General features: G+C 37.2%; 1 protein-coding gene across 1 annotated transcript in view; it reads left to right on the plus strand.

Moving 5' to 3' along the window:
- Nucleotides 1–19,882, plus strand: part of GABRB1 (gamma-aminobutyric acid type A receptor subunit beta1) — a 405,352-nt gene that overhangs the window by 327,529 nt on the left and 57,941 nt on the right. The window contains exon 5 of the mRNA XM_003773278.3: nucleotides 11,426–11,508. Within this exon, the coding sequence (XP_003773326.1) occupies nucleotides 11,426–11,508 (83 nt within the window). The remainder of the gene's footprint in view (nucleotides 1–11,425; nucleotides 11,509–19,882) is intronic.

The raw sequence follows: 19,882 nt of genomic DNA on the forward strand, positions 1-19,882 counted from the left end.
GGTCCAGCACAAAGAGCACCTCCTCATGATACTCTACTTGGAAATTATCTCTTCCTCCTCTGAGCTCCTGCAACTCTAGGAAAACTCTGTTCTCTGTTCATTTAGTGTTTTTCTTATGTTGCTTTGCATTGGTAGTTGTTTCTGTCCAGTTATCACTAAGGGATGTAAGCTCCTTGAGGTCAAGGAGATTATTTGTGCACACATATGCTGCCTGGCCATGGAAGGAGACTCTTGATCTAACTGGGGACATAACACCTAAGATGGAAGCCCTTTAATAGGGAAGGGCTAAGGTCAAGATCAGTCCTTGATTCAAGGACACTTGGACTGTCCTCTTCTCTGACCTCTGGAATAGAGCTAATTGAACAGACTGCTCATAGCCTGGAAAAAACCAACCCTGTTCTCCCGTGGTTGGCATAAAAGGACAAAAAACAGAATACATAAGAATAGCTGAGAACAGTGGCGATAGATCAGCTGGCCAAGGCATCGGGGCGTAATCCAATGTGCTTCTGGAGCTCTACCAGAGAGACAGAGACAGAGACAGACAGAAAGACAATGAGAGAAAGACAGAGAAAGAGAGAGAGAAAGACAGAGACAGAGAGAGAGAGACAGGGACAGAGACAGACAGACAGACAGACATAGATGGGAAGAGAGAGGGACAGAGAGAAAGAAACAGAAAGACAAAGAGAGAAAGACAGGCAGAGAGAGAGAGAGAGACAGAGACAGAGACAGAGAGACAGAGAGATACAGACAGAAAGAGGGAGACAGAGAGACAGACAGAAAGCCAGAGAGATGGAGAGACAGAGATAGAGACAGGCAGACAGACAGACATTCAGACAGAGATGGGGAGAGAGACAGAGACAGAGTCACCTCCACAAACAGAATGTGTGACAGTGATGCTCCCCAGAGGGAGCTCCTGGGAGGGGGCAGCCAGCCCCCTGAGCTTTGGCTTAGCAGCAGAGAGTGGATCTGGATCTGGTCTGTGGGTATCATACAGACTGGGAGGAGATCTCTGAGCAGACACAGGACGGGCTTTAGGTTCTCATTCATTTCTAAAGCTATAATTAAAGAGCTGCCTTCTTAAATGAGCTAAATCAGATCTCCGCAGGAGGTGTGGGGAAGAAGGAAGGCGGACCCTGTCTCAGAGGGAATCCAAGCTGCTGCCCCAACCTGGGGGGCTGGGCGTGGCTGGTCCAGAAAGTCCAGAGGACTGGCTACAGAGCTGCCACAAAGGGGCAGAGTGCCCCTGTCCTGGCTCTTGATACTAAGGCCCTGTGGCCAGCATCCCTCTGGTGATACCCTTGTCTTTCCCCCAGCTGCCACTGGAGCCGGGTCCAAGGCAGCTCTCTTGCACGTCCCAGCATCACTCCCCATGTTATGGTCCTCTTCCAGAACAAAGCAAAGAAACCCCAACAGGAGCTAATGCTGGCCCTGAACCCAGGAAGACCTGAACTCAGAGCCAGCCTTAGATAGTTATTACCTGCCTGACTCTGAGGAAGTCATTTCACTGCTACCTGCCTCTGTTTACTCATCTCTTAAATGAGGGCAATAATCGCACCTACATCAAGGGAATTTTCTCAAATTTCATCTCAAAGAATGAAATGAGATGTTTGTGAACCTTAAAGCACTCAGGTTTGTAGTGCTTTATCTTGTAACACTTATTAGTGTTAGATCTTGCAACAATTTATTGTTGGTAGTTTAATAACAATAATAGACATTCATATAGTGCTTCAAGTTTGGAGAATTGATTAGTATATGCTAGACAGGTACTGCTAATAGGTATTACTATTATCATGCTTTGTTTTGCTTTGTTTTTTCCTGAGACAATTGGGGTTAAGTGACTTGCCCAGGATCACACAGCCAGGAAGTGTTAAGTGTCTGAGGCCAGATTTGAACTCAGGTTCTCCTGACTTCAACCAGCACCATTTTTCATATTGAAAGTGAATCACAGAGAGGTCACGGTCTTGCTTATGGTCCTACAAGTAATAAGAGTCAGGAATAGACTTTTAACTACTGTCTTCCTGAGTCCAGACCTAACACTTTGTTCATTACCCTTGTACCAGTCTTCAAATATGGAGTAGGTATAAGAAGATAAAAATGAAAAATCACATGTATACTATACTACAGCACTTCCTCAAAACCTTATCGCCTAATACACATATAGTAAGAACTATTTGTGGAAGGAAAGAAGGAAGGGAGGGAGGGAGGGAAGGAGGAAGAGAAGGAGGGAGGGAGGAAGAAAGGGATGAAGGGAGGGAGGGAGGAAGGGAGGAACGGAGGGAGGGAGAGAGGAAAGAAAGAAGGAGGGAGGGAGAGAGGAAGAAAAGGAGGGAGGGAGGGAGGAAGAAAAGGAGGAAGGGAGGGAGGAAGGAAAGGAAGGAGGGAAGGAGAAAGGAAAGGAAGAAAGAAAGGAACTGTTCCCTGAAATTACTATGGCATTAACATCTTCATTGTTGGTTAGTTGTCACTTCTAAGACCAAAGCAGATGATTGAGAACATGAGAAGCAAATAATGTCCATGAGCAGTAGAAGAGAGATTGTTAAATTCATTTCTTGGATCCCAAAGCCAACCCAAGAGATGAAAAATATGTAATGTGTCCACTGGGAGTCATCCAATTCCCTGTTCTCTGAATTAAAAAACAGGAGGACCAACCTTTCAAGGGCCCAAATTTCTGCATTATCCTCCCTTCCTTATAAAAAAAAAAAAAAAAAAGTAAAAAATATAAAGTTGTAGTTTGAATTTCCATCAAGCCAGACTTACTATCTCTCTGGATGTTGAATTCAGTCAACATACCTGAAAACACCATATCTTTCACTTGTTGTCATACCTGAAACTAAAGCAGTCATTTAATTATTAGGAATCCATGATTCTCTCACTCTCTTTCTCACACTAACTAGCCGAGACCAAAATTCGTTTTATCTATATCCGATAGCCCATCCTTTTTCCCCCTCAAATTCCACCCTAATCCTCTTCTGGATGAAGCTCTTTGATCTTTTTAATTTTGTCCCATGCCAAGTGTGGGCACTTTGGTGGCGTGATGGGCGGGTGGGCTGCCAGGCTGGGATTCAGATTTGGCTCAGACACTCGCTAGCTGTGTGCCCCTGGGCAACTGTGTGTGTGCACATTACATATGTGTGTAAATGTGTATGTTCATACCTGTGTGTATAAAGTAAGAAGTCTGGGAGAGGAACTGGACCGGTGATCATCTAGTGAGAGGGAGAGACAGAACCCAGCACACTGCCAGTCAGACCTGGAGCTGCAGGGAGAAAGATGGATGGAGCTTTCCTACTTTAGAGGGATGCGCCCATTGTCGCTTTTTGCCATCTGGAACCAGAAGCATTTGTGGGGAAAACACCCAGCCTCCTGATCTCTCATTTTCTCGATGATTATCCTGGCCCGGAGAAGCTCCAGGCAGCCGGTTCTTGCTCCCGGCGGCCGTCAGCAGAGTTGAGAGAAAGGGCCACTCTGGGGTTCACCTGCCCTGTTAGAGATGCCGGATTGGACACTGTGCCGTTTCCATGATAATTACAGCTCTGTCTCCCCAGCGATGCAAGACGAGGGTTTTGATCCTTTTAAAATTTTCAGGAGAAATGGGTAGCCTTTTGGCCCCTCCAACAGTTTACATTTCAATTAGCTCAGGAGCCTCTTTGGCTTTGATGGTGACCTCACTACCCTTTGCAGAAAATTAATGGAAGAGAATCTAGGCATAATTCACAGTACATGGGTCTGCCCATTCTAGATCGTTATACTTAGGACATCATAAAAAGAGAAACCTGATTTTAATATTAATGCACTCATCTGAGCTGTCTGAAATGCTATAACTTGGGGTTACAAGTGTAAAATGTCACTTTCCAATTTTTAAGTTTTGTTTTCCTCAGGCAAGTACTTTCAGCTTCCCTTGTCTTGCCATGAGCCATGTTCTGAATTTGAATTTGGAGCAAGTATGAAAACCCTATCCAAATGCCCATCCTCTAAGTCAGGGCTTCTTCCCCTGGCTTGTGTCTTGAACCCCTCTGGCAGGTCCAGGATATCCTACAGACCTCTTCTCATCATTTTTTAAAGATGCATAAAATAAAATACCTAGAATTACAAAGGGAGTCAATTAATATGAAGTAGAGTTATAATATTTTAAAGAAAACAATTTTACAAATTCCAGGTTAAGAAGCCCTACTCTAAGTATAATTCATCTAACCTCAAACGATTTGGATCAGAAAGCCAAGCCTCTGAAACTCAGCAGACGGTGATGACAAGATTAAATCTCAAAAATCCATAAATGAAATTCAACTGGAGCAAATTTTGTCTAATTTCTGCCAGATATTTGTCACAATTCTATTACCCGTCTTAATTTAAGCTTAGACTCATACAAGTAAGGATGATTTCTGTTTATGGAAAAATAATTGTTATATCTCAGCAGCACTACCTGTACGCTGGATGTCACCTCTTATTTCCAGGGCTAGATATGATTTATCCTGCTTTATTTAGGAATTGGAGGTCTCAAAGCCATTGCTTTATTTGCAGTCAAATTTATATATATATATATATATATATATATATATATATATATATATATATATCATAGCTACTTGGAATATTAGTTTTTTGCTTACCATATGCATAGGAAACACTTTGAAGGAGAGCCTGGAAGTTTTAACTTTGCTATGTGATCAAAAGTGATTTTGAGGATCTAGCACATGTGCATATCCTCTCAGCTTACAAAGATGATATCTCCATATCCCTGTCCACATGGAAACATCATCTTACCCAAGCTGATGTGGACTGAACATGGGCCAGACCTCCTTGCTAATCATCAAACCATTCAACAGAATCTTGTACGTGTCTCAGTGAACTGAATAATTATGAAGATAAAGTTAAGATTGCAAAATATCCCTTTATGGATGCTACTACAGCAATTATTTTTTTTCACAAACATTCTGACTATAAACAGTAAGTGAGGAATAAAGCAAGGCGATGTATACTGATCTCCAGGACGGAGGAGACTCTAACCCTAACTCAAAATCTAAATTCCCTTAGATTTGTTTTCCAGATGTTCCAGTTTGCATGGAATATTATGCTGATTTCATGAAGTCCCAGAACACTGAAGGGTCTCTTCAATTAGAGCCATGGCCACTCAAAACAAATTGGCCCATAACCCACACAGGAAAATTCAAGTGGATGAAGATTATAACAAGTCATTGGGTAGTAGACAGCTCACCGAGTCAGTCTGTCAGCACAGATATCTTGGATAGGAATTAGATATGGACAAAGGCACAAAGTAAAGATTTAAAGTGGAAAGTGTACTCCAATCCTCTAGGAAATTATGTGGCCATTTTAATAATGCCAAGATTTTCCTTGATGCCAAAATCCACCTTTATAATACCAATATTCTCTCAGTATTGTTGTATAAACCTTGGAACACCAACATCCCAGACAAATCCTAGTTATAGGCAATGGAAATACACTTGGTGGGTATGAATATATCCCAGTATAATCCACTAAGACCTTTGGGACAGTCTATATTACCAATGATGACTTGCATGGAAGAAGTAGCATAAAAGATTTCATTAAAGACAGGAAAGACCAGAAAAAGAAATGGACCAACCATGGAGTAATAGAGATGTTTAGTGTAGTACTGGTAGCCACAAAATATGAGGGAATGGGGAGGGAACAGAGAAAGGTCTATGTGCCTTCTTGTAGATCTTCCAAGAAAGATATAAAAAATGTGGACGAGGTTCCAAGCTGCAGTAGTAGGAAGCAACCCATACCTGTGAGGTCACAGATTCATAGAAATATAAAAAGTTTATTACTTGGAATATCCTTATCAGCCTATCAAGTGAGTGAGCACCTCAGCTGGAAAAAGCAAAAAGCGGTCAATTCATGGGCAATGCAAATCAACACTTCCCTAAAATAGCTTGATCAAGTATAGATTCTTAACTTTCTTTTCATTTCCCTTAATGTAGACTTAGGAAGTTTCAGAATACCCATCATCCAGTACAAGGAAATGCAGGACATACAATAAGACAGTAAAGTAAGACAGCTTTATGGAAGTGACATACTTACACTATGAAGGAGAGTGTGGGAGAATGTGGAAACAGATACAGTCTGCTGGGACCTACATAGAATTGGTCACCCCTTAGGAACCCCAGAAGAAGTGAGGAATCTTTCTCTCTAAATCAGTCAAGTCTGGTGGATTCCCACAGGCTTTCTTGGTGGAGCAGAACCAGGAATGAAGAGAAAGCACAAGAAGTTTAAACTTGGGAAAGGGTATTGATTGATGACTCAAGGAAATGCCATCTGGTGATACTCTAATTTTGCATGAAGACTCTGATAAGGTGACCCAGAGCTTCCTAACTTAGTGGGATGGGGAGGCTACTGCTGTGGTCATTCTGTCACTCTACTTCGGGTCTTTTTGCACAAAAAAGTCAAGCCCCGTGAAGTTGTTCAGGTCCCACAAATGCAGAATGAAAAGTTCATAGATAGCTTACGCCATGGCACAGGAAATGTAAATTTGTTGTAACTATTTCTTTGACTGGAAGAACTTGAGCTAGGTGTGTCCCTCTTACAGAATGGGAAATACAGGGTAAATGTTCTCATCCCCGTGGCATTTGTACTGCAACAATAAAAACCATCTATGAACTTTTCTATCTTGGCACTGTATCGCTCTAGGGCAGTATTTTTTAAAAGACCATTATCAGAATTCATCCCCATCCTATCCTAAGGGCTGATTTAAATTTTATAAAGTTCTTTGTTTGACCGTGACCACTAAAAATAGGATACTTCATTTTAAAAATGCTTGATTCATCTGTGATCTTATTTGATTTTCAGACTCAAGATCTCCTTTCACTTTGGGAGGGTCTTTTGTCCTTTGAATTCGTCCCAAGTGGTTGATCACTTGCAGAGAGAGCTTGACAGTCAAGATGATAGGAGACTTCTTCCTCTATTTCTGAATACATATTTCAGTAAATTGCTAATTAAGAAATATCAACTGTGGTATAAATTTAATAAGCGCTCTTGTTCCTTATGAAGACAATAAAGTAAAAATGACACAAATTTGGGAAAGTACTCATTCCTTTCCCTAACCCAACCAGACATCCACAGTGACAGTGTGATTGAGACCAAGGGCTGGATCCCTGACAAGGAACTGTTAATTATTATTGTCCTGTTATTATTCTTTTCTTTTCTTTTTGGCTCTGATTTATGAACTGCTTTTCATATTCACAAAGTGGCTCATGAATCACCCAGCCTTACAGAAATGAATAATAATGAGCCCATTTACACAACATTTGGTATGCAACTAATTACCTGGAAATCACTAACTGGGATTGCACCAAAAAGAGTCTTATTAGCATTCTGAACTAGATCTACAAAACACAGTGGAAAAAAAGAAACCAGAGGCATAGAAACAAAAGAGATAAAAAGGAATGGAAGCTTGCTGATGAAAGAGCACTCTTTTCAGTGTAGATTTTTTTTTCAAACACCATCTTCAAAAAATATCTAGCAAGTGCCACTATATATGATATCACACAAACCCAGTTTAGCTTTCTGTTTGTTTTGTTGTTATGTTTTTACTACTTATGTGCTATATCAATTTAGAGCAAGATGCAAACCACTCACTAAATGGTCTTCTTAATGATTTAAGAAAGCCCCTGAATTGTCCCAAGGATATGGAGCCAAAACTTTGCAAGGAAATATCGTTTGGAGTTCAAAAAAGAAATTGCCAAATTACCGAACCTAAATGGGCATCCGTATTAACTTCCTCTTGGCTATGAACAAAACCAAGATACAGATACTACAGAAGCTCACCCTTTAAGATGGACAGATCAGTATAGATAGATTTATTTACTCAAGGAAAAGATGGAAAAGTAAACTATACTTTAAATGTACAATATGATCAATTGTAATCATAATCATTTCATAATATGCACACACATACAGGTTCTGTTGGTGTGAACCTAGATGAGTCTCTAGTTATATCCTATTTATTTATTATCAGTCCTTCATAGATTGAGGTGATGCTATCGACTTAGCAATGATGATCATGTACATTAATGTATTTCTCCTCACACATGATGGGATTTGGTTTTTGGATCATTTGGGGTTTTGTTTTGTTTTGTTTTGATAAGGTTGTTTTGGGTTGGTTATTTGTGACATTCCATCCATGATCATAAAAGAGAGATTTTCTCCTACCAAAGTTAACCAGCTTTCATTCATATTGGTATTACATTTTAGGCTCATTAAATGCACCATAAATCCAAGGTCCTGAATTTGGTCTCTGGATAGGATCATGCTTTAATACATGACTCAGAAGAATCCATAAGCAATTATTTACCCATCCACCCCAGATTCTTTCCCAGATGGGTCATAGGGTAGCTTACAAATGAAAAACTCCTTGGGGCTTCCATGAGGAGCTCTGGTTTACTTGGGAATTGTTTACAATTGTAGGAATGCCTACTATCTTCCTTTATAATTGAAGATGTTCACTTCCTGATAAATTCTTTGTAGTCACAGCAAATCATACCTAATCAAAAATTCTCTGGAATAGTGCTCTGTTTTTTACTTTCAGACTTAGAGTTTGCTTTTATTTTGGAATAGGAGTTTTGGTTCTTTCCACCTTTTTTTTCAGTTGGTTGATAATTCTGGAGGATCTACATTAGGCGGGGGAAAGTAAGCACAGTTGAAAGTCTCCTGGAATGCCCAGAAATTATGAGAGGCCACGAGTTTCACCGATAACATTTTTAAAGAGTGATATGAATACATAAGGTCTTCAGTGATAAGTTTCCTGACGACAAACAATACCTATTTTTTTCCCTTCGTAGAGCAGCCAAAGGTGATCTACATCCAGAATTAACACAATCATTTCTTCTTTGCTCAACTGAAGAAAGGGAGTTCAGCTCAGAAAGGACCAATCCTGCCTGATAAATTCTGAGTTTACTCAGTGAAAGTCACAGCAACATGATTTCTATTTATTTCAGTATCCCATAGTAACCTTGGCTCACTTTCTTTTAATAACCCATCTCTTTTTCAGGGCCAGTGGTCAATTCTATAAACAAATTATCACAATGACCATTGCAAATAGCCTGTCTGGCACATAGTAAGTGCTTAATAAATGCTTGTTGATTTGATTTTAAAAGAAGCAGACACATCGTGCTGCCTCCTGCCCCCACACTTGGAATCTGTGTCCAGAGTAACAGTTGGCTAACTACTTCCCCATAAACAGTGACCAATCTGATGTGCCATTGTTTGCTGCCAACTCTGCAAGCTAATTCTCTCAAACTCCCCGGAAAAGGAGGCCTTGATGGGAGAAGTCAAATGGAAAGCCCAAATAATAATTTAGGACATGGGCCTCAGATGCAAATACTTCCAGCAAGAGTTCTACCGTTCCATGTGATTACTTGGCTGCATAATTCTTTGGGCTTTTAATGACACAGAATATGATTTGGATCATTAAGGCTGAACGATCCCCATAGCATTTAGTTAGGATGAAGCTTCACCTGAACATAAACCTTTCCTTAGTATCTTAGATTAGAGCAGAAAAGGAATCCAACCCGATTGTTTCATAGCTGAGGAAATCGAAGCACACAGAAGCTGAATTACTGGCCCACTTGAGTCACCCACTTAGCAAGTACCTTGGGTGACTTGTGAATCCGGGGCTTGTGGACTCCAGCTCTAGTACCCTGTCCTCTACACCAGACCTTCCAGCTCTTGGAACTTGGATTCTGTTGACAAATGCTTTTGAAAACTCAGAATCACCTCTATGACTCGCTGAAACTTTCAAGGAAAGAATCACTACTATATTGCACATATTACTACTAGTTGATAGGAAGCTGGTAGCATTTTGAAAAGAAAAAAATCTTTGTATTATAAATTGCAAAGACTTAGGGATCGCTCTTCAGGAATAATCGTGTCATTTAATCATGCCCTTCAGAGATTGACTGACCTTTTCAGGAGTCTAGTCTTAAATAGGAGAAAAAGGGTGAATCACAAATTAATATTTAGCTAATAATAGGATGGCATAATATTCATTTCTCTCATATAAAATATACAGATCTATGGAAGTTTATCTTGTTAGATCAACCAAGCACTCAACAAACTTTTATTGTCTGCCGTGTGCAGAACACTCTGCTGGAGGAGATACAAAACTTATAGGTGACATGTTCCCTGCCTTCAGAGTAAATCCTCCCTACCCCTCAAGATCCCTCCCAGCTCTGAAATTATTCGATTCTGTAATAGTTCAGTGTTTAAACCATTTGGCCACCAACATCATCATGGGATTCTGGCTAACTCAATGGCATAGCTCTAAAATTAAGTTGGTGAAGCAGGTCAGTCATAATATACTCAGATAATTTGCCACATAATCAGAGAGTGAAAAACATCCAACACAACAAGAGCTGGAACCAAGACTTTTATTGAACCTCATAGCCATTGATCCAAAATACCCGATGTCCCTTGTCTTTTCTGAATCCCCTTGCTCAATTTCTTCTACATCAACCAAAGCAAATTAATTTACTGTCTCCCTTCACTTGGTCACACCATTGCTATTGTCGAACCTATGTCTGAGGAATTGTCTTTTCTATGGAATCAGATGTCCTTGATAATCTGCTTCTTTCACTGTTCTTCATGCAGTCTTTAAATTCTCTCCACTCTATCACAACTGTTCCCTGGAAAATATCAGATGAGCTCATTCACAATAAGGCATGAATTAATAACAAAATTAATTGAGTAACCTCTCTTAGGTCTTAGAATTATAGAATGTTAGAGCCGAAAGAGACATGAGAAATAACCAATCCAGAGGTTCTTAACATAAGAATGTAACCTTGTTTTTAAAAAATAGATTTTGTAATTATATATCAATATAACTAGTTTCCTTTATAATACAGAGTTGCTAGTCCGTTGTATTTATTATATGCATTTTTTAAAACTCATTTTAAATTAATTTTAAACATGAAAATGATTTTTATTCTTAAATTGCTTTTTTAAAATTTTATAATTAATTTTAATAAATTTAGAATTATGCTAAGAAGGAGTCCATAGGTTTTATCATATTGCCCAAACAGTCCGTAACACAAAAATGATTTAAAACTCCTGTCTAGCCCAACTTCCTCATTGTAATTTTGAGGAAGAATTTACCCACGGTCACAGAATTTGTCAATGACATAACTATCCATGTTTCTTAAGAAATCAAGTAAAAGAAAGAATTCTCAAAAAACCCTGCCAGTCACTGAAAAGTGCCACTCCTTGACACCAGGAGATGTGGGCCAAGCTCTGGACTATTCATTGGGCTGATAAATATGTTTTGTCAGCTGGCTGATTTTTTTTTTAACTCCTTGAAAGGTAGATCCTGAATACTATCCAAAAGGCTGGCAGTCAGATGTCATTTTCCATGTGAATTTGGGTCATGATTTTCCTTTTCCTTTTTTTTTCTTTCTTACAGGATCACAACAACAGCTGCTTGCATGATGGATCTGCGAAGATATCCTCTGGATGAACAGAACTGCACACTAGAGATTGAAAGTTGTGAGTAGATGGGATCAGGGGTAGATGGAGGGTAGCAAGCACAGATGCTTGGATAATATAGTTTTTCACAATAAAATTCAAGAAGTTTAGAGAGGTTTTCACAAAGAAATATAAAAATATGTATATATTAAAGTTTGTTTTGTTAAATCAACCAAACATTCAACACTTTATCGTCTACTTATGCACAATGCTGTGCTAGAGGAAATGCAAAATTTATATATGACCCTGTCTTTCAGAGTATATTTACCTATTTTATATAATTACATACACACACAATTTTGAGAAAGAAATCATAATTGCTACTTATTGCTTAATTGTTAATATTTATACTATTGTGTGTACTAGCATAGTGCCCAAGAGTTTCACAAATATCTCATTTAAGCCTCACAACAACTTTGGGAAGTGGGTGCTATTATTATCACCATTATACAGATGAGGAAACTGAGAAATGAAATGAAATAGGAGATGCTTTGTCCTGGAAAGTTAACTTATTTCACACTGTCATACATGCGAAATTCCTAATTGCTTTAAGAATAAATACACAGGCATTATTAGCTACTTTTTGTGGTTAAGAGTTCAGGAGAAGAGGATGATGTGGTCAGACCTGTTCTTTAGAAGGATCATTTTGGCTATTGAGTAGAAAATGGACTTGATTAGGGAAGAGATTTGAGGCAAGACTAAAAATGGGACAGGTTCTTTCCAAAGCAGAAAGATGATAAGAGAACTTTTAGGTATTATTTCTGTCTACATTCAGATTCCCTAATCTCTAGGCTTATAGAAGCTGTTGGATAGATACCCTTATGACCATGTAATTCACCTATGACTGCTACTAGAAGGAACAAATGCTTACAAGTTGGTGCTTTGGGGATTTGGCTCTATTTATACCAAACCTCCCATTTGTCCTGTTTATAAGGTTCCAGATTCTGTGCATTTACAATGGATATCCTTCATACATGGAATTCTCTCCCTCCTCATTAACCCCTCCTGCCTTCCCCGATTCCTTTAGGACTCAGATAAAATCTTTCCTGTAAAAAACCTCTTGCAGGGTTCCATTTTTTAAAAGCTTTTTTATATTCAAAGCATATGCATAGATAGTTTTCAACATTAGACCTTGAAAAACTTTGTGTTCCAAATTTTTTCTCCCTCCATTCTCTCCATCTCCTTCCCTATAAAGCAAGTAATCCAATATATGTTAAACATGTGCTTTTCTTCTATACATATTTCCACAATTATCATGCTGCACAAGAAAAATCAGATCAAAAGGGGTGGAATGAGAAAGAAAATAAAATGTAAGCAAATAACAACAAAAAAGTGAAAATATTATGTTATCATTCACATTCAGTCCCCATAGTCTTCTCTCCGGGTGCAGATGGTACTACCATAAGACCATTAGAACTGGCCTGAATCACCTCACTGTTGAAAAGAACCACGATCATCAGAATTAACCATTATACAGTCTTCTTGTTGCCACCATGTACAATGTTCTCTTGCTTCTACTCATCTTACTTAGCATCAGTTCATGTAAGTCTCTCCAGGCTTCTCTGAAATCATCCTGCTGATTGTTTCTTATAGAACAATAATATCCTATTATATTCATATATCATAATTTATTCAGTTATTCTCCAACTGATGGCCATTCATTCAGTTTCCAGTTCCTTGTCATGATAAAATCTCAGTCTTTCTTAATTTTAGTGTTTTTCCTCTGTGATTAATGACAATTTATCACATATCTTGTTTGTACATGTTATTTATATGTCTCCCCCATGATATTGGGAGCACTTTAAGATGCAGAACTGGTTTTTGCCTTTCAGTCCTTTGTGCTTAATATTAAAACTTAGAAGTCATTGAATAAATGTCTGTTGATTTTATTTTTTGAGAAGTTGATGGTGTGGGTGTCATTTTGGTCTATACAGAAATCTTGACAACTGATTGGATTGGCACTTTCAATGTCATCAATTCCTTTGATAGTAACCTAAAATGATCAGCCCACAAATAGTTGATACAGCCAATAATGCAGATAAAGTAAGTTACCCTTTGGAAGTCAGTAATTATGGAGGCAGATCAAACACTTCATATGAGTAAAATAATATATTGTCATGAATAAAGTTTAGTGTCTTAGAAGCATGAATGTGTATGAGACCGAGAGGTCTGATTATGAGAAAATAGTCTGATTTTGCTAGTTGTCATATATTTGCGTGTCACAGGTAAAGACTTCACCTAAACCATACATCAAGACTGAACAATTAGAAAACTTGTAAAATATGTTTTTCTTTTTACATTCCATTTCTTTCAACTGACTTCCTGACATTAAATTATAAAATAGTGAAATTAAAATAGAGGAATTTAAACCCAAACACATTCAGCTATTTTAGTTGCTATCAATATTTTTGTAATCAAGGCAGAACCTTTTTGTTATACCCAAAAAAAACCAAAAATCTTTTGAAACAGGAATGAGAAGATAAGGCTGATTCATTAATTTGCTCAGAATATTAGGACTTAGTCTTCAGATATACTTTTATTGATTATTTTATATTCTGTAATATCTGCTGAGCATTGTAGAATTTAATTCTATCAGATACAAAAAAAACATTTCAAAACATTATTCATTTAAGTCTCTATTAAGGATAGACAATACTTGAACAATAGTTTAATTTTTTCTAAATAGTAACTTACAAATATATGAAATCTTCATCAACTTGAAACTTCTCTGCCAGTACCATTGTTACAGCAATAAAGAAATAATGTCGTGTTTGTTCCTTTGTCACCAGATGACTCTTCTTTATGTGATTAAATCCTTTATACATGCAATTCATTTCAACAAACATCTACAAACTTGAATAAGTCACTGTCTGTTACTTAAACATCCACCGATGGATGGATAGTACTTTAAAAATATAAAGACCAAACCATAATTTAACTTCACTTTTATACTTGAACTGAATCCTTTTTTAACAAAATACACCACAGAAAAATCTTTAGTCATAGAAGCACAAGATTCCTAAAGAGTTGATTTCTGTAAAGACTTCCAAAATAACCTAGCACAAACCCTTCCAGAATGAATTCCCTCTATTATAGCCCTGGTAAATGATCATTTAGCCTCTCATAGAAGGCCTCCAATAATGGAGAATTCTGTTTCCTTTAGAAACACATCACACTTTGGACAGTTCCTGTTTAAATGGAACTGAAGCAGAGTTCCTATATTCAAGGACCAAGCACCCTGAGTCTAACCATTCTTCTGCATGTCAGGTCATAAAATAGTTAAAGATGATAATCATGTCCCTTTTAAGACTCCTCTTCTCTAGATTACTCATATTCATTTTTTTAATCAGTCCTTAAATGGTCTGGATTTGCTACCTTTGTCATCCTGTGCATCTACCTCTAAATGAGCTCCATCTCTTTGTGATTCCTAAAATAATATAATTGTACTCCAAATATTCTGACCAGAGAAGACTATAAAGAAATTATCTCCTTTCTCATGGTTAGTATATTTCTAGTAGTAGTAAAATAGTTGTTTGATTTGGTAAGCAAGTTCATTGGGTTTTTTTGTTTTTTAAAAAAATTCATTGGCTTTTAATCTATTAGATCATAATGCTGACACATTAAGGGAGCAGGCCACTGAAACCACCAAATCTCTTGCTTTCTATCAACATTTCCTCTACCTTATACTTGTGAAGTTGTTGTGGGTTCTTTTAATCCAAGCTAAGACTTCTATTTCTGTTACATTTAAAAGTTAGACTCAGCTAATTATTCCAATCTTTAAAAAATGTGTTTGTATCATAACTATGTCATCCAATACATTAGCTTTGCCTCCAAGCTTCAGAACATCAACATATTTGATAAGTATGCCTTCTGTGCCTTATCCCAAATCACTGATTAAAATGAAGAGAACAAATATCCTGCATCAATCCTCTAGAATCTTCCCAGTGGGCTGACATCAATCCCTTAGAAATATTCTTTGGGGCTAATCATTCATCTGGACTAATGTCTAAAATATAACTTTAAGGTATGAAATTGCACATGACAAAAATAACTCCCTGAATTCTAAATAGCTTTATTTCTTCCTAAGTACACAACCAATATTTGACTAAGTACCATTGGCTACCAAAAGAGCTTTTTTCATTTTTCTTTTTTTTAACTTTTAAAAAGGAAGAAAATTGAAACATTTGTATAAGTATTATTTGCTACTATAGCTTCTCCCAAACTATCAATTTACCCCGTTTTCACTATAGGCTGAAAAGAGATTATTTAAATGAAAGCTACCATCGTCATAAGGAATTAAGACCAAAAGTGTGTGTTCTATTGCTGTAGAATTATACAGGCAGCTCTATGTAAGGGAGAGAAAACTAAATTTAGAGGGAGGTAAATGGGGCAACTGGGACTCTGCCTCTGTCTATTGAAATCAATTGAACATTGACTGACAAAGCTGTTATTCCTTCAGTAAGTAAGAAAAAAACTGAGCTTAGAACCAGGTTTGCAAAAATAATTAGGTAAAATAGGAAATTTCCAAAAGTCACCTTGGCCGACCTCCATCTTGCTTCTACCCCACTGGTGTGCTCCCTTGTAGTAGCCACATGACATTCGTGGCTAATGTACTGGAGTTTTTATTTCTCCCAGAGGTCAGTATTTCTTAGCCTTACCCCTCCCCACTGGACCTTATGTCCTAAATTCAAAGATTTCTTCCCAAGTTTCTGTCTCCATACAATTGAATTTTTCATAAAGTCGACTGGAGACAACTATTCCAACTCTTTGTTCTGGATAAATTTTGTTGTTCTTGTCTTAGGCCCCACATCAGTTTCTAGACCTGTATTCTAGACTTTTATCGTTTATGTAATATTGAGTCAGAGTTTCCTCATTTATAAAATATCCCCATTATATAATAACACTTGTACCTTCCTAATCACAGGATTATTATGGGAATCAATTCATATTATATTTCATTTTACAAAGTATTTTGCAAACTTCAATGTATGATAGAAATGCTTCCTATTTTTGGCAACAGCCAAATATCTGTAACGATACAATTCAACAAACTTTTATTAAATACCTACTATATAGAAAGAACTGTACTAGGGATCCAAAAATGAGAAAAAGAAAAGAAATAATCTCTGACTTCAAAGAGTTTACATTTTACTCTTGAGATCCAATATGAACATAGATAAGAAAATACAAAGTATATATTTAGCAATTTAGGGCACTAACTTGCTAGAAGAGTCCTGTAGAAAAAACCATACCAAGTACAAGATAATCTATCTAGGTCTGCATCCAAGAAAACTAGTGCTCTTCTACTTCCACCTCTATGCTTGCCTTTTAACTATCTTCCAGAAGAGAGGAATTTGAAGGGAGAACATTTAGTGAAACAGGATTGTAAGAGAATAAAGCATTTCCCCTATAAAAGTGAAGCACATTCCCCTTTAAGATACCAGAAGTAAAAAGAGATAAACATAGGCAACATGTGAGAGAGATTCCAAGGTCTTATTTACAGTCTCTCAAATACAAAAAGAGTTTCACTCTCCCGTAAGTAAATAGAAAGAAAGGCACAAAGTTAAACAGAGATGTCAGTGATTTTCTCTCTCACCTATTGAGCCATATGTCTTTCATATACATATATCTGTGTGTGTGCCCGTGTATATAGTATTTATCTTGTATGTATACACACACACATACACACATCCTAAAGCAAGGTTTCTTAACCACATATTTAGAGACTCCCACAAGTTTTAGAGGATATGTGAATTTTGGTGAAGGAGAAATACATTTTATTTCAATAGCATTAGTTGCCATATGTTTTATGCATTTAAAAAACGTTTTTTTTTTCCTAAGATAGGATCCACCAGTCTGCCAAAAGGGCCCATGACACCTGGGACTAAAGCCTCAGCATCTACACAAAAGTCTCTTTTTTAATGGAGAGGATGATTGCCCTAATATTCTGTGCCTATGTGAGTGGTGGAGTGGAAAAAGTTTGAGAGAAGAGAATCTCTTCCTCTGGCTTTTGGCTTTGAGAGAAAACATAAGCATTTCCACTCTCATTTCCAATATTTTTCTAGGTCGATGGATAGAAAGAGATTCGGGGCGGGGGGGAGTCAACCTGTAAAGGAACCAGCACCTTGGGTATGTGTCTCTTTCTAGCTTGCTGCTAGACTTTAAGGAATTTCCCTCTTAATATTGGAAATTCTTTCTCAGCAGTCAGAGAGAGTCCATTTTCTTTACCAATGAGGAGAGTTTTCTGCCTGGATTTGAGCCCTAGGTTACAAAGGGAAGTGAGTTCTAAACAACCAAGATATAGAAGGGAATACTTTCAGGCACAGAGAATAACCAATGCATATGTATGGAGGTAGGAGATGGAATGTTGTATCCAGGGCACAGTTAGCAGGACAGTTTGACTTCTTGAATGGAAAATGTGTAAAGAAGAATAAAAGAAAAGAAGCTGAAATGAGAGGAAGGGACACTAAACATCAGAAGGACTTAAATGCCATACTAAGGATTCTGTATTACTTCTCTGAGGTAATAGAGAACCACTGAAGATTTTTTAGTAGGAAAGTAATATAATTAGACATAGGAATAACAGTTTAGCTTTTATGTGGACTAGAGAGACAGAAAGGAACACAAATTCTAAATGAGTTATAAAAGTCTCAATTTATAGCAATCAATTAGCCTTACCCAGAAGCTCAAGAGTTTCTATTTCTGGGTTAGTTCTTCTAAGAAAATATAGATTACTTCTCTCTTTTTCTTCCTATGCTACACCATCTAGTAAATTTGGATAGGCTACAAAATCTTATTTAATTGAAATTTAATTTTGTGTCCATCAATTTGCATACCTGTTTTTCTTTGTTATAAGGGGTGAATTTCTGGATAAATGATTATATTTAGAAGTGACTGATATTTTAAAAAGGATTATAAAACTTTAATAATCAATGAATGCATTAATAATAATGCAACAATAGTAATTCAGATGCATGTGTTGTACATGTAAACGTTTTCCTTAACTTTGTAGAGAAGGAAGGCTTAATCAAGATAAAGTTTATCAGAAAGTGAACTGTAAACAAACAAATAAATATGGTGATAAAGTTCAATTTTTACCTTTTCTAAGTTTGGTGGGAATAAAAAATTTTATCATTTGTCCATTTGTATTTTTTATGCATTGAGATAGATCCAACTATTTAATGTTTTGGATTTAATATTTTGGAAAGACCCTGTTTTTTCACCCAATTTTCAAAATACACGATGTCTCAGGACCAATTCTTGTAATCCAACACATTTAACTCAGCTCTTCCACAACACCATTTGGCATTATGGTCCGTGTCCTGCCATTCAAATTCTCACCAAAGAATAGAGGAAAGGAAGCTTGCCTTTAGTGTCACATTGTTATTTTTGTACTTGGTCTGTTGAATCATTTGTCAGGGTGAAATAATAAGATCTGGCAAATTTTAATCTAGGCATTATTCATCATTAACACTTTAGTCTTGATGAATGGACCTGACATTTAATCTTTAGAGGGATACAATTCAATTCAACAAACATTTATTGTGTCTATTATGTTCTCTGCCATGGGGATAAAAAGATGAAAAATGATGTCATCAAGGCACTCTGTCTCCTAGAGGAGATACCACTTGTACCAAAGTGATTTCTCATGGGCTTAGGACACAGGAAAGAGGCAAAACACTGCCAGAAAATTAGAGGAGGAAAGATCATTTTCTCCCACGGAGCTAGAGATGTGGAAAAATTGGAGATGGTTTCATGGTGAAAGTAGTTCTTGAACAGAACTTCAAGGGGTCTCGTAGTTTCTTGTATGGGCTGTTGCTTTAGCCTCTTAACTCATCTTTCTGCTTCCAGATGTCTTTCTCTATCACCCAGGGCTTCTTAGCTGTTTTGTGTATAATGGACACCTATAGCAATCTGGTGAAGATTTTGATCCCTACCTCAGAATAATATTTTTAAATGCATACTAAAAAGTGCATAATATTATAAAGGAACCTAATTCTATTGAAGTAAAAAATGATTCTTTTTCAATCCAATTCACAGACCCTTTGAAATCCATCCACAGGGAACCCATATTAAGAATCCTTGCTCCAATTTATTACCATATTAATCTTCCTAAAGCACAGTTTTGCTCTGCTGTTCTCAGTGTTCAAAAATCTTCAAACTCTTCCCATTGTCTACTAAATAAATCTTAATTCTTTAGCCTAGAATTTAGGGACCTTCATAATATGGACTAAACCCTTTTTTCCAGACATATTGCACCATTATATATGTGCAAAACAAAAGCTAGAATTAGAATAGCAAATGGCACAACAAAGTATATTTTTAAATATTGCTTTCACATAAATACACAAAATTTCAATGACAGAATTCCATATTCAATGACACATACTCAACC

This window comes from Sarcophilus harrisii, chromosome 6 (assembly GCF_902635505.1).
Source record: "Sarcophilus harrisii chromosome 6, mSarHar1.11, whole genome shotgun sequence".
In the NCBI taxonomy this organism is placed as follows: Eukaryota; Metazoa; Chordata; class Mammalia; order Dasyuromorphia; family Dasyuridae; genus Sarcophilus; species Sarcophilus harrisii.